We start from the raw sequence: 14,178 nt of genomic DNA, 5'->3' as shown, positions 1-14,178 counted from the left end.
GGTGGGGGAAGGGAAAGTCATGGAATTTTATATCTGACTTGGAGTGGTAATACTGTGCAGGGTTCCCATGAAAAACCTGGAATATCATGGAAATTCAACCGAAGTTTTTCCAGTTATGGAAAGTGATGTAATTTGGCCATTTTGCCTCCTGGAAAATCATGGAAATTTGTCAAAGTATATAATGTAATATGGCACAACTGACAATGCATACTGGTTTACTTTCCGCTCTAAAATTGTGCAACCTTCTAGAATGCAAAATAATATTCAAGGATTGGCTGTTTGGCAATTTGGCAAATTCAAATGGCAATTTGAAAGACAGTGTGACAGGAATCTGAGGAAGGCAGAGAGGTCGAAATGTCATTGCCAGTGAATGAATGAATAAAAAGAAGAAAAAATAATTTAAAGAAGAAAAAAATCCAAACGAGTGTGCGAACCTTTTTTCAAAAAAATTGAAAGACAGGCCATCATAAAATTACCCCCTTTTTGAGAAAAAAATATCAGATCAAGACATTGGGTATTTCCTTTTATAGGAGGTCATGGAAATATCACTTTGTGGTCAGGGAACAATCCTGGATTTTTAGAATTGACTTCGAGTGGGAACCCTGCTTGTGACATTAGTTGGCCTACTGGTATGGTAAAGCCAGGCTAGAGATTAGGCACTTCACATTGCTATTTCGCAGGCCTTTAATGAAGTAGTCTAAACTGTGCCCTGTTGGCTCCAAAACATGTTGCTTTTAAATGTTGAAATGTTGGCCGATGACTGAGAGTGGTGTATTCTGCTGCTGTCTCTCTGGTGGTTGTACTGCAGCCACTGTCACTATGGGACTGGTGTCACCAAGCCAGTCTGGCGCCACCCGGTGGCTCATTCCACTAACTGAGGCATCAGGCTAATATAAAGTTAGAGCCATTGGTAAGCCCACCTGGGAACTCCTTGGGGGCATGGCCCTCTACTTCTGGACCATGGGGCCTTAACTCGCAAAAATTGTGAATGGACGTGAATAGGGCGAGTCAAGCTAAATCCTGATTCCGTTTAACATGATCTCTGGATTTCACATATTGTGGCAGTGAATTTTGAAGAGTTAGATTGTCGTTGTAAGACCACTCATTTTCGGCAGGCATGAAACATTTTAGTATTTGCACAAGAGGTAACAGACTACAATCTGCGCCTCACTTATTTGACGTGAATTTAGGCTGAAGCAGGCACACAGCCTTTTTGAGTTCCCTGAAGGCCACATGAGTCAACCAGAAGGGGTGGAGATACTCCATAGTTTAGTTGCAGTATCTGGTTTGACTTTTGGGGAGCAACGAAAAATGATTTGCCGTAGCCTAATATAGATTATTTATATCCCATATTTATTTATAGTAGACTTGTAACATATGCATACTGTTTTTCAGCATCTTGTTGAGAATCAAAGGCAAATACAAAAACAAAGAAAATACAATAGCAACACAACCATTAGTATCATTAAGTGCACTTTCATTTCTGTGTAATACAAACTGTTTTATAGGGTGTTTATAATGTAGGCCTACTTTTAATACAATTAAACAAGGTTTGATAATAGCAGATAGATGTCAAAAGTTCATGATAAGCCGTATACACAATCAATGGTTCATATATGGCACTATTGATTAATTATCATGAGATAACATCTATTCCAATGTCTTTGCACAGCGCATAACGTCATGTACTGTACAGTCATTTTAAAAGACAACTACGTTGACATAGGCCTACTGGCTTTGCCGTGGGGGGCATTAATAATCAAATTAATTTCTGATGCCTTCATGAATTGCTATAGCTCGTTCTATTTTTTTCTGTGAAGCTGCTTGCCAAGTCACAAATGGCAATGTATCCAAATGAAAAAAAGAAAGAAAAACAAACAAGTTTTTTCAGAAACATTTTTTTTTTCTGAGCTCCTGATTTCTGATTTCTAATTCCTATTTGGGTTTCCAAGCAATCTGATATTCAAATAGGCTATCGTTTGTGGGAAAGGAGTGTTCTTGTTATGAATCAATTCATGATGTTACCCTTCTCAGAGGATGTGTCAGTTGACTGCTGCTGCATTGTGGTTGATCTTGGGTGCGAATCCAGAGTTCCATTCAGGGAACTGAACTTGCCTTTGTTTGGGTGAGACGTAGAGACAATGCTTTTGCTTTCATCTTTCTCCAAGCCACTCTTCAGATCTGAGGAAGGGAAGAAAGGTTGTGGAATCTAGGGTCAAATATGCTAATGATGAATCACCAGACACATCATCTGACTTTGGTAACATGGGTTCACTCAATAATGTACTGATGTTTTGAAGTTTTTAGTATCACCAGATGTGTTTCGCTTCATTTAAACTGTATTGTCAAAGATAAAGGTGGAGCTCAAAAATGAAAGCACCAAGTGATCAGGAGCTCTTCACTTATTTACTGCCGCAAATGATGTTAAGCTGTATAATGAGAAAGCTACACCCTTTTGAGAAGTAACAGTTTAAACAACAATAAACACATATTTCCAAAAATGTGTAATTTTAGTACAACAGTAACGTTAATACAACATCTGTGTGGCGGCTAGGGCACACTTGGAAAAGAGGCAACTGCCTCAATGTGACTACCCTGGTAAAATAAAGGAGAAATAAAAAACATTTAAAAAAAAATAAAAATGTGTGACACTTACCACAGAAATGTAAATTAATGTAATTATATACAGTCCCAGGAAAAAGTTTGTACACCCTTTGAAATTTCTTACCTTTCTGTCAAAATTGGTCATAAAACATGGTCTGATCTTCCCGGAAATCGCAAGAAGGAACAACCAGAGTCTGCTTTAATTAATTCAACCCAAACATTTACAAGTTTTCATATTTTCATTGGCCATAAGATGTAAACATTCACAGGACAGCAAGGCATAAGTAAGTACACCCTTGCATTCAATAGGTTTTAACCCTAAGTTAGTCGCAATAACCTCAACCAGATGTTTCCTGTAGTTGCAGATCAGATTAACAAAACAATCTGGATGCATCTGGTCTCCCTCTTCCTTAAAAAACTGCCTCTCGTCAGCAAGGTTTGTGGGATGTCTGGAGTGCATAGCTTTCTTGACTTCATGCCATATAATCTCAATTGTTTTTTGTCAGGGCTTTGACTGGGCGATTCCAGAATGTGTATTTCATTATTATGAAGCCATTCTAAAGTCGATTTGCTTCTTAAGTATGGGTTGTTGTCCCATTTCAGCACCCATCCTCTTGTGTGCTTCAACTGTGTGACAGACTACCTCACTTTTTTTCTGTAAAATATCTCGATAAACTTCTGAGTTCATTGTTCCACTGATGATAGCAAACTCAAAAGGGCCTGAGGCAGCAAGGTAGCCGCATATAATGATGCTCCTGCCACCATACTCAAAGGCGGAGATGATGTTTTGGTGAAGGTGTGGTTCTCCAGTTCTCCTCCAAACATGACATTGTGTGTTCCCCTGAACAATTCAACTTTGGTTTCAACGTTGGTCTGCAGAATATTTTGCAGTAATTCTATGAAGCATATAAATGCTTTTTCGCAAACCTCAAAGGTGCAGCAATATTTTTTTGGACAGAAACCCCATTCATTTTAGATTGGCAGAATGAATCCCATTTTTAGCTATTCTTGGTTACATCTCCTCTTCTGAGTATGGTGGCGGGAGCATCATTATATGCGGCTACCTTGCTGCCTCAGGCCCTTGACAGTTTGCTATTATCAGTGGAACAATGAACTCAAGTTTATTGTGATATTTTACAGAAAAAACGTGAGGAAGTCTGTCACACAGTTGAAGCACACAAGAGTATGGATCCTGAAATGTGACAACAACCCATACTTTAGAAGCAAATCGACATTAGAATGGATTCATAATAATGAAATACACATTCTGAAATAGCCCAGTCAAAGCCCTGACAAAAAACAATTGAGATTAAATGGCATGAAGTCAAGAAAGCTATGCACTCCAGACATCCCACAAACCTTGCTGACGAGAGGCAGTTCTCTAAAGAAGAGGGAGACAAGATACAAAAAGATTGTTTTGTTAATCTGATCTGCAACTAAAGGACAAGTGTGGTTGATGATATTGCAACTAACTGAGGGTTAAAACCTACTTAATGCAAGGGTGTACTTACTTATGCCCTGCTCTCCTGTGAATATTATGGCCTTATGACCAATAAAAATATGATAACATGTAAATGTTTGGGTGGAATTAATTAAAGCAGACTCTGATTGTTCCCTCTTGAGATTTCTGGGAAGATCCGACCATGTTTTATGATCAATTTTGACAAAAATGTAAGAAATTTCAAAGGGTGTACAAACTTTTTCCTGGGACTGTACATGACATATTTTTCCATTTATGTGAAATATGGTGGTGCTAAAGTGAGTACACACTGTTTCCCAGACAGTCTGTGTGCCCTTTTATGTTGAATGAGTTCAGATAAGGTGTCATATTTAATCACTGAATCACTCTCATCTCTTCAGCATCAAATCAACATCGGCAGCTGTGTGTTTAGGGTCATTGCCAGTTGTAAAGAACACAATGCCCAATAATAAAGTAGACAATGAGTAGGCTTATTGTACAATATTCACATTTCAGCAATTCAGCAATCACACGTTTTCATAATTCCATCAATGAAAACAGCTCTCAAACACCAGTAGTGTTCACGTAGCCCCACATAAGAGCTGTATCCCAGCCATGTTTCACTTTAGGCACCATGCATTTATTTGTATTCTTCATCTCCAATCATTGACAGTATAACTATCAATGTCTCCAACACTTGATCCCATCGGCATTTCCACACCCGCTGTGCCAAATCATTCTAAACCTCATACTCACATTGAAGCACTGCCTTGTAAACCTTGTCGTATCCATGGCAAGTGTCCTGGCCGAGGTCAATAATAAAGTAGAAACACAGTTCTTTGGGGCACTCAGAGAAAGGCAAGTGCAGCTTAGTGGGTATAATCCTGCCTGCCATGGGTCCTTCCATCAGGGCCTGCTGCATCTGGTACAAACACCACTCGTCCTGAAGGAAATGAGAGGAGATGAGCAGCACCCAGCAGTGGCTGCTGTGCACAGCCGAATAGAGCTCAGTGGACACAGCACCGCCCAGGGGACAGTCCCTGGGGAGCAGGTAGCAGCGCAGGTTCCTGACCTTAGCCTCCAGGTAGGTCACCATTCGCAAGGCCTCACTGTGATCCTGCACACTGTGACACACACACAGGTCGTAGTCCAGGCTCCAGCGAAAAGCACTGGTCAAGCACGCTGGGAGACTGGCTGTGCTGGAGGCACAAGAGAGTACATCTGAAGAGCTACTTGCACACATAGTTCTACCTGAGGGACTTCCTGAACCACCAGGTGAGGCAGCACCACCAGGGCACAGGCAGTCAGTCTGGCTGACACATGAGCAGCCATCACTGGGCACACCAGACGAAGGCGTTCCTGAGGACGTGGTGGAGCTTGAACAACGAGACGTGCTGCTGGCTGACACTGATGAGTCATTTGGTCTTCCCTTTCGCCTACGCCAGCTAAACTAAGATGACGTGGAAAAGAAATTATGAGGCGTAAGGTGTGTAATTATAGTCCCCCACCCCCTCCCTAAATGTGTGCTGTTCAATGTCCATTTACAAATTTGATCAAACAAATGGAGGGGTAATTGAGGCATATACTAAAAGGTCAAGTGTGTAATTGTTATTTACAAAATGTATGCTGTCCATTCACAAATGTAGGCCTAATATTTTTCATGAATATTTAAGTAAAAGTCGTTTTTTGCAGACAAAGATGTGCAGGGGATTCAAAAGGACAGATTAAGGCCCTACATGGAGAAAATCCATATTTTAATTTCATTTCATTTGTGTTTAAAATGTGTAGCCTACATTTCCAACATTAATATTGGTAGTGCAACAATGTGACATTTATGAATGGGCAGCATAAAATCTGGAAAAAAAATAGTGCTTTGGGTGAGTTGTGTTTAAATTGTGTTTATGCTTGACGAGCCTAGTTCAAATCCGATAAAAATAGATTAACCTAACACATTAAATTGACAAATGAGTACATACCATAATTGCTGCCGTCATGGTGCTGATTTCAGTCAGAGTTCCATTCTGAAAATGGTGTTAACTAAGTATAACAGAACATGTTGATGATCTTCAGAAAGGTCCTAAAATAGGGAAGAACAATAACCACCAGCCCAAGCACCAGAAAAGAGGAAGGAGGCACATCAGCATATAGGGCCTAACAAATGACATGAGTAGGCTACTTTTTACTGACAAATGTTGACTATATGACTTGCTCTGTAGCATTGTAGTAGTAGTCATTGATGACCATCTGCCTGACACTGTTTCATCACTCTGCAAATTATTTTACATCTGACAGAGTCTGTACATTATTACAGTTCAAACACTGCAGTATGAATGATGACAATAAAATGATAACTTGGGCTGTACATGCCCCATGATGCCCTTATAGGCACTGTTAATTGAGAAAGAGGTAGGCCTATCTGACTACCATGTTAAGTTTACATTTTAGGCAGGAAAAGTAGCCAACATTTACAAAATACATCCAATCGGCTACAGAATATTGACAAACTTTTATAACACACTGTATGCAGCAGCAGCTGTAATAGGCACACCATTTTGCCAGTGCAATGCAGTAACATGCAAAGTCTTTACAACCATACACCTACTACTAAGTCAGTGGTCTCTGCAAAAGATTTCACTATTAAATTAATTTTAATGGGCTTCTTCAATGTGCAGCTAAGCCTTGTTGTAATCAAATAGTTGTTTAAAGGCTTGTACATGATTTTCATAGTATGCCTCCATGATTTGCATGATGTTTTTCATTTGATTCCCTTAAAAACAGATACCTTTTTTTTAAGTGTTATCTATTTTAAACCTAAAATATATCAGATCTGTTATCAAGACCTGGATTAACTGCCCGACTTTCTCAAACTCTGACTGCTTTTCATCCGAGCCAACAATTCTGTAGTCAGCAAGCTGGGTCATCTCCCAATCCTCACCCACCCCCAAATGAATGAATGAACTTAAATGTGATAGGCCTATACCTACACAATCTTCATGCACCTTTTTAAGTGGGAGATGTCTTAAAAGTTCTCTGAATTCTGGCACCTAAAGTCTGTTACCCTATGTTGAGAGTGGCTGGATTACTGTTTTATTGTTGGTGGTGTTTTTGTGTGTGTTTTTGGCCAAATAGTTTAGCAAACTGATGAATCAGATTGTAGGCCTACGCTTGAAATTGTGCTTAGTAGGCCTCGGACGGCTATCCTCTATCAGAGAGGAAAGAAGAAGAGAGCGGAAACAGCTGCCTCTATGGCGTCACCGCGCCGCCATTTTGATTTTGTTAGATATGGACGTTCCATGTAAATAACACAATGTTCAGACTCATACATGAGTGAGGAATGAAACCGTGTGTTGTTTTCTCTGTCGACCACATTTTCATCAAATTCACTTATTTCGCATTGTATTCATTTGATACGGGATTAATAGTTGATTTCTACGTTTTATTAAAAAAAAAACCCGTGATGACTGGAAACGGCAACTCTACAAAAAAGTTCCTTTTTGGGAACTTCTAGACGCAACGCTGACTCTTCCTGAAAAGGCAAGTGGCTTAATGTTTTTGTATTGCATAAATATGACAAGTAACTATCCACTTAGCAGTAAGTTCGTCATTATCTTTATATTCGTCATCAAATGGATTTAATATTATGGTTGTATTCATGGATCTTTCTGGACAGTGGGTGATGTGTGTCGGCCGTTAACGTTAGCATATCTCCATGGACAGCTAAGTGTCTATGATGTTAAATTATTAGGCCTATGTTGAGTATAACTATTTTATTCGTAAGTATAAAATGGAAGTTAACACATCTCCTCCCAGTCGTTGTTTGGAATTTTAGCCTTAGTCTCCGGCCAGTTTTCATAAATTTTCATCAGCCAGCGAACATTTTGTCCGATGGGCATGTGTAATTTCTAGAAGTGCTAGTTCTTCAGAAAAAGGATACGTGCCTAAGTACACTAAACCCAACGTTAGTTCTGCTGCTGTGTTGTTCCGGTTTTTATTCCAAACTTCCATTTTCACTCCTAATGTTCACCCTGACGTGAACAGGAAATGTGCATGATATCATTTGACTGTTGTAGGCCCCTAGAGTACTTCTAGGTGTTTTCATGACCGATGTCCAGTTAACTTTTTGGGAGCCAACGCAATGTGAGGCGGAAACGTGTTTTTTACCTGACTTGGGAGTCAAATGTTTTTGAATGTCTACTATAACATTGATTAAGGCATTTTCACGCACGAGCAGGAACAATGATACATTACTAATACTTAATTCAAGTCAGTGGCAGGAAATGATAAACCATAACCAGCAACGCATTAATTACAGCAATGCATTACTTTTTCTGCAACTCAGAGAATACCTTAAGTTTGGCAGTTTTTTAGCAACTCAGTCAACATTGCATGTAAGCTTAACCACAATAATGCATATTTTTTCTTTTTTGTGTCACTCCTCACCACATATGGCAGATTTAGTGTGAAGAGCCACCTGTACAAGATTCCTGGGACAGCAGAACATGCACCTCACGCACTACCCTGGCACCCTGGCTGAACAACCCGCAGCACATCATCTCCAGCTGAGAGGGGGACTCATACCATTCATTTGAAATCAGCTCTACTGAGGTGAAATGATCAAGAGTCAAAAGCATGCTGAAGAGATAAACTTATGATGGCTATGTTTATTTAATTAGCATTGTTTATATAGATTACACATTCTTGTAAAAAAAAAAATAATTAAAAAAATTAGTTGTCGGAGCAAGATAACATGCACTGCTCCACCTGGGTGTCTTCAGCAGTATGCACAGCCCGTCGTTCATTGCAACCTGAAGCTACTGTAGGCCAGGGTCCCCAAACTTTTTTTAAATCTGGGGCCACATTATTGTTCCTGACTGTGATCAGGGGCTGGAATCAATACAATCATGTAAAAAAGGTGTGTGTGTGTGTGTGGGTGGGGGGGGGGGGGGGTCAAAATTCCGATGTCAATTTCATTAATTTTCTTGATTTCTTTGTTTTCATGGCTTTGGCGTTCTGATTGCCCACCTTCAGTTGAAATTTTATCCTCATCAATAAGTATGTATTAACAAGGAACTCTTTGCAGGACAGACAGCTGGCGGAACATATAACAGCATCCAAATTCACACTCTGATATACTGCAGATTTTAAGAGTGCCAGGACATGTTTCCCTTTAGAAATGTGGGGGTATTGGCATCTAAAAATGTGTTCAATTTGCTCTGTTGTACGCTGTAATACAACACTTGGTGGGAATAACCCATCCCTGAACTGCTTATATCTGAAAAAGGTGCAATCAAATTTGGCAGAGGCTCTGAAGGCCACATAGCCAGCAAGGTACACTGACACATTGCCCTCAATGACGTCCAGCCCCTTCATGAACTCTGTGTTGTCCAGTCCAGGGAATGTGGGTTCCTCATCAGTAGACTGTACGTGAGGCATGGTCAGTGCGGTGCATGGATGGGGAGTTGCCATCTGCGATGACTCAGTGCAGCTCTACAAAATCATTGCAAATGATTACAGACTTACAGTATACTAATCATGTGTGACACTTTTGTTTTTGAAAGGGTGTTTCGTGTACCTCGTGAGGCATGGTCAGTGCGGTGCATGGATGGGGAGTTGCCATCTGCGATGACTCAGTGCAGCTCTACAAAATCATTGCAAAAGATTACAGACTTACAGTATACTAATCATGTGTGACACTTTGTTTTTGAAAGGGTGTTTCGTCTACCTCAAACAAATGGGACAATTGCAGCAATAGGTGTATTTCCTCCGGTTCGCAATTTGTATTTCTCCCAAATGTCATTAGATAGTCTAGCACGGCCTGCCTGTAGTCTAATCGGAATTGCTGAGGGTCTGGATTGTCCCTGTGCCCCGCCCTTCGCTCTGATCACCCCAAAGAAGTGTTCCAGGCAGTCCTGTTGAGGTGCCTCGTAAATAGAAAACTGAAATCCTTTCTCTGTGAATGCAAATGACAAACAGTACATTGGCCAACAGCAGAAAACATGCAGTGGTGGACAAAGCTCATTAGCATTAGCAAAGCTCAATTTGAATAATTATGCCTTATTGCTGCTACCTTTCAATTCAGCCCAGATTTCCTTGATTGCTCTTAGGTTATGCCTCAACCATTTAGGCAATTCAAGCTGTTGCCACTGGCACATCTGACAGATGCCAGCCAGTTAATACTCTCATTGAATAAAATCAATATGTGTCTCTCTGAAGGCATCCTTTTGTGGTGTGCTGCTGGACAATGTGCTACTGTTAAAGCAGTCAAACATCTGGTTAAAGTGGGCTACAAAATCTGCCGTCGTTTTTGCCCCCTCTCTTAGCTTCCCCATGTCTGCCATGGTGAGCAGTGCAGCCGCAACAGAATGACTAAGAACCTGTAATAAAAAAATAAAAAAAATCCCATTTTCAGGACCATAGATAAAGATTGTAAATTGAATGTTATACGCCTGCATGACAGTTTTCACTTGTGGCTTACCTGAGTGGCGAGAGGCACACTCATTGTTGAAAAGGCAGTGAGGGACAGATGCCGTTGGGTTAACTTGGGTGCCATTCGGTGTTGTCTTTGTGAATCAATTTTAAACATTTCAGTGATGTCTCCCATTTCTGCCCAATTTGTCCCCCTATGTAAAATCCATATTTTCGCAAATTGTTTCTGATGTTTTTCATTAAATGGGGGGGGGTCGAATAAAAAATGAAATCCTCTTCTGGCTTTTGACAAAGAAGTACGGTTTTTTCTTCTGTTATACCCAGGTTTCTACAGGCTGCCAGGTTGTTGCTGCCTTGGTCCATTACCAGCACCATGGGAGTGAAGCCAGTGTCAAGCACCTTTTCCACCGCCTCCATGATTTTGGTTTTTAAGACCCCATGCTTCATGGTCCCAGAGATGACAAGAAGTACCCTATGGGTTGTTTCCATTTCCCAGTTAGACTACGGATCATGAAAACCCCTGCATGGTTGGCTGGTCTTCCCCCTTCGTCATACCCTTCTACTTCATCTTTCGAGATGGTTATAATTTAGGCTACATTTCAATGTAATTTCATCAAATGTGATGGCAACGTGCCTATCTCGCTCTTCCATATGCTGCACTTGATGTTTAAGTGCATACAGCACAGGTTCATGCCATCCCGGCCCGATGTCTACTCTCTGCAAGATATTTGAAAGGGTCCTGGGCTGTAGGGAGCTTGAAAATTCTCCTCATGGTTCGGTAGGCTTTTGGCCCTGTACCCTTAACCTGTAACACGCCCAACTTTTCATGAAGTTGCTCCACCGAATGGCCCTTGGTTTTTTTTTGGCATTATCAATTTGCTCGTTGACAAATTGTGCGGCTTGTTTTGGGCAATACTTTGGAAATTTCCCTCTTTAATGTTTGTTTGCTGATAGATGGTGTCTTTTTTCTTTAGCCTTGACAGCTTTGATTTGTAGCAGCCAATTTTTCTTTTCAGTTTTTTCCACTGTGTTGTCATTGCTGACACTGGCCAGTACATCAGTGCCTAAAAAGAAATGTGACAACTGTAACAACAGACTTATGCACAGACTACTACCTATGCAGTGTTCAACACTCAGAATGTATCTGTTACCACCATTTGCCATTAAATCACTTACTATCCAGGATCTCTGAGTCGTTGTCTCAATTTCAAGTGCGACCCGTTTTCGGGGTGGTGGACGAACTGTGTCTTGAGATTTAGGGGGGTTGGGACAGTCTACTAGCCAGGGTACGGCCATTGGCAGTAGGCCAGATTTCCTGCAGAATGCAAAGTATTGTAATGTTTATATTCTACAAACACACTGTAAGCCCAGTTATGAATTGTCTGGAGTAAAAAATGTTGAAGGTGTAATCAAAACTTTAGTGTTGCACAAATGAACATATATTGACTTTTTTTGGACAATGAACAAAGGCTTTGCCACTCAGATGAACAGACTGCGATGAAGACTGGGAAAGACTCAAATTTATTTTGTCTTTACTGAATTGGGGGGGGGGGGGGGTAAATCGAAGGAGGTAATAAAGATGCTAAAGCACAAGTGAAATCCAGGAGGATTTACAATATTATGTGAACTCCAGGCAAATGTGAGGACAAACACAAGGACAAGGGCACCAAAGCACTTTGAGTCAACTAGATATAGTATGTATAAATACATTTGAGATATGATTTGGTTTGAAGACACATGTAGGATGGTAATGGCAATCAACAGAAAACATGACACCAGGATAAGGTGACTCCGCAAATACGAAGACATCCCATGGAAAAAGTCTAGAACTTTTCAAACATAGAATGGCCTTTGGTGAACAGGGGGCATGGCTAGACAGTGAATGACTGCAGCATCCTGGAAAGAACAAATACATGCACAATACAGAGTGCAGCAATATACAAATTGTTGAGTGCATGGCAAAGTTCTTAAAGGTTGAGGGGGATGGCCTCTTGTTAGTGGACTGGAATGGCCTTTGGTGAACAGGGGGCATGGCTAGACGGTGAATGACTGCAGCATCCTGGAAGGAACATAAATACAAGCCATGATTCTCCATGTCATACAGTGTGTGTAACCTGTTGCGGATCCTGACGACGCTCTCTGCTTGTGAGGAGCAAAAGCCTTATGCTTGATTCAAGCCAGCAATGGTAGAGGAGGAGCACTCAATGTGTGGCTCTCTAAATATGTAATTAGTTGTATTTTTTTTTGTAAAGCAACCCAACATTTTAAATTATTTTTTGTGAATATGTGTGTTTTGAATTTTTGCAACATTACCACAAGTAATCAGGGCTAAACATCTGGGTTTACAGTATGTTGAAAACTTATAGAGTATCAAGTGTCATTTTCAGAATATGAAATGGCAATGTCTCTACCTGTCCAATGGGTTCACAAATTGTGAAATGGCGAAATGGTCACTGCATACTTTCCTATGCTTCATTTCATCGGTCTGTAAACCACATAGGTCCTCCCGCCTGATGTTATTAATCCATTCTGCACACCTGCAGAAAATAACAGTAGTTGTGTTTTAATATCACAGATATCCTTGGTTAACATTTGCGCTGGTTCATGTTTTCTATTTTGCCACTAGGGGAGATACAACACAAATTATAGGGGTAGGCTTTTTTTGTTGAAATTGAGTTTCCGTTCAGAGGAAAGTCTATGTGATTTCTCCACTTCAAATAGGACAAGGACTGGATACTTTGCCGTGGATATGTTTAGTCTGGCGATTTTAAAGTTAAATTGAGTTAAATTTTGAAAGGAAAATGTTAGATGCATATGTGGGCATCATCATAACACGAATAAACAAAGCCCACTGCACAGTTGTCAGATCATTTCAGCGCCTCGATTCATCATGCAGTGGGTTGTTGCGCTAGCAGGCTATCCAACTTTGGTTTTACGGCGACATAACGGTGGCATCATCTGCCTACCCAACACATCCTTTTAAGGTAAGACAATTAGTTAATATAGCACTTGATGTGGCACGTCGTTGGCGTATTATATACGAGCAAAATAATAGTTTATAGTGTGACGTATGCTATGCTAAAAACTGTGGTGGGAGGTGCTGGACATTGAAAACAGCCTTCCTTGCAGATCATCGACAGTATGCATTTCTAAATCAGAAGTGAAAAAAGGTACTCGGTAGGCCTAGAAAATTAAATGTTGTGCTCGCATTAGAAGTTAAGCACACAAAGTTATGTCTTTTGACACACAATGTTCTCATCATGTTGCTCAAATATCATTGTGCCCATCTGACATCTGCACATCAGGCTTAGGCTATCAAAACGAAACTATACCTTTTTTTTTCTTTGGGAAATGAATGAAATGCCACCTCCTTGTTCCTTCCTGTGGACTTGTAACACCCTACAGCAGCACATTGTGTGCCTATATATTTTGGTGTATTTGGGGCATTTGGGTCCTTTGCGTAATTGTGATCGGTGTTAGCCATGTTTTTGACTGATGCTGAATGAATGAACCGTTGGCGACGCGTCCTTGACTACCAAAATCAAAATGGCGGACGGCGTCGGTGAGGTAACAATACAGGCCAATAGAACTTTCCCCTCTCTTCTTCTTTCCTCTCTGCCTCTATGTCCCCAATGTAATGGAAAAGAACGTTGATGTCATAGACACATATTATAGAACGTTCAAACTAG

The 14,178-nt window shown here is 40.6% G+C and overlaps 1 protein-coding gene and 1 long non-coding RNA gene across 2 annotated transcripts; both read right to left on the bottom strand.

Moving 5' to 3' along the window:
- Positions 1-1,577: 1,577 nt before the first annotated feature.
- On the bottom strand, positions 1,578-6,057 carry LOC134454768 (toll/interleukin-1 receptor domain-containing adapter protein-like). Its single transcript, XM_063205928.1, has 3 exons — positions 6,040-6,057; positions 4,820-5,513; positions 1,578-2,181 (listed from the first exon to the last, which is right to left on the bottom strand). The coding sequence occupies exons 1-3, from the start codon at positions 6,055-6,057 to the stop codon at positions 2,009-2,011; spliced, it is 885 nt and encodes a 294-aa protein (XP_063061998.1). The 3' UTR covers positions 1,578-2,008.
- A 5,959-nt stretch (positions 6,058-12,016) lies between these two features.
- On the bottom strand, positions 12,017-14,088 carry LOC134453466 (uncharacterized). The gene is made up of 3 exons (XR_010035616.1): positions 13,822-14,088; positions 12,901-13,026; positions 12,017-12,548 (listed from the first exon to the last, which is right to left on the bottom strand). It is a non-coding gene; the product is annotated as an uncharacterized LOC134453466 (long non-coding RNA).
- Positions 14,089-14,178: the final 90 nt, after the last annotated feature.

Source organism: Engraulis encrasicolus, chromosome 8, assembly GCF_034702125.1.
Source record: "Engraulis encrasicolus isolate BLACKSEA-1 chromosome 8, IST_EnEncr_1.0, whole genome shotgun sequence".
NCBI classification, from domain to species: Eukaryota; Metazoa; Chordata; class Actinopteri; order Clupeiformes; family Engraulidae; genus Engraulis; species Engraulis encrasicolus.
Note: the sequence above shows the minus strand (reverse complement) of the source record. Positions and strands in the feature narration are given on the sequence as shown.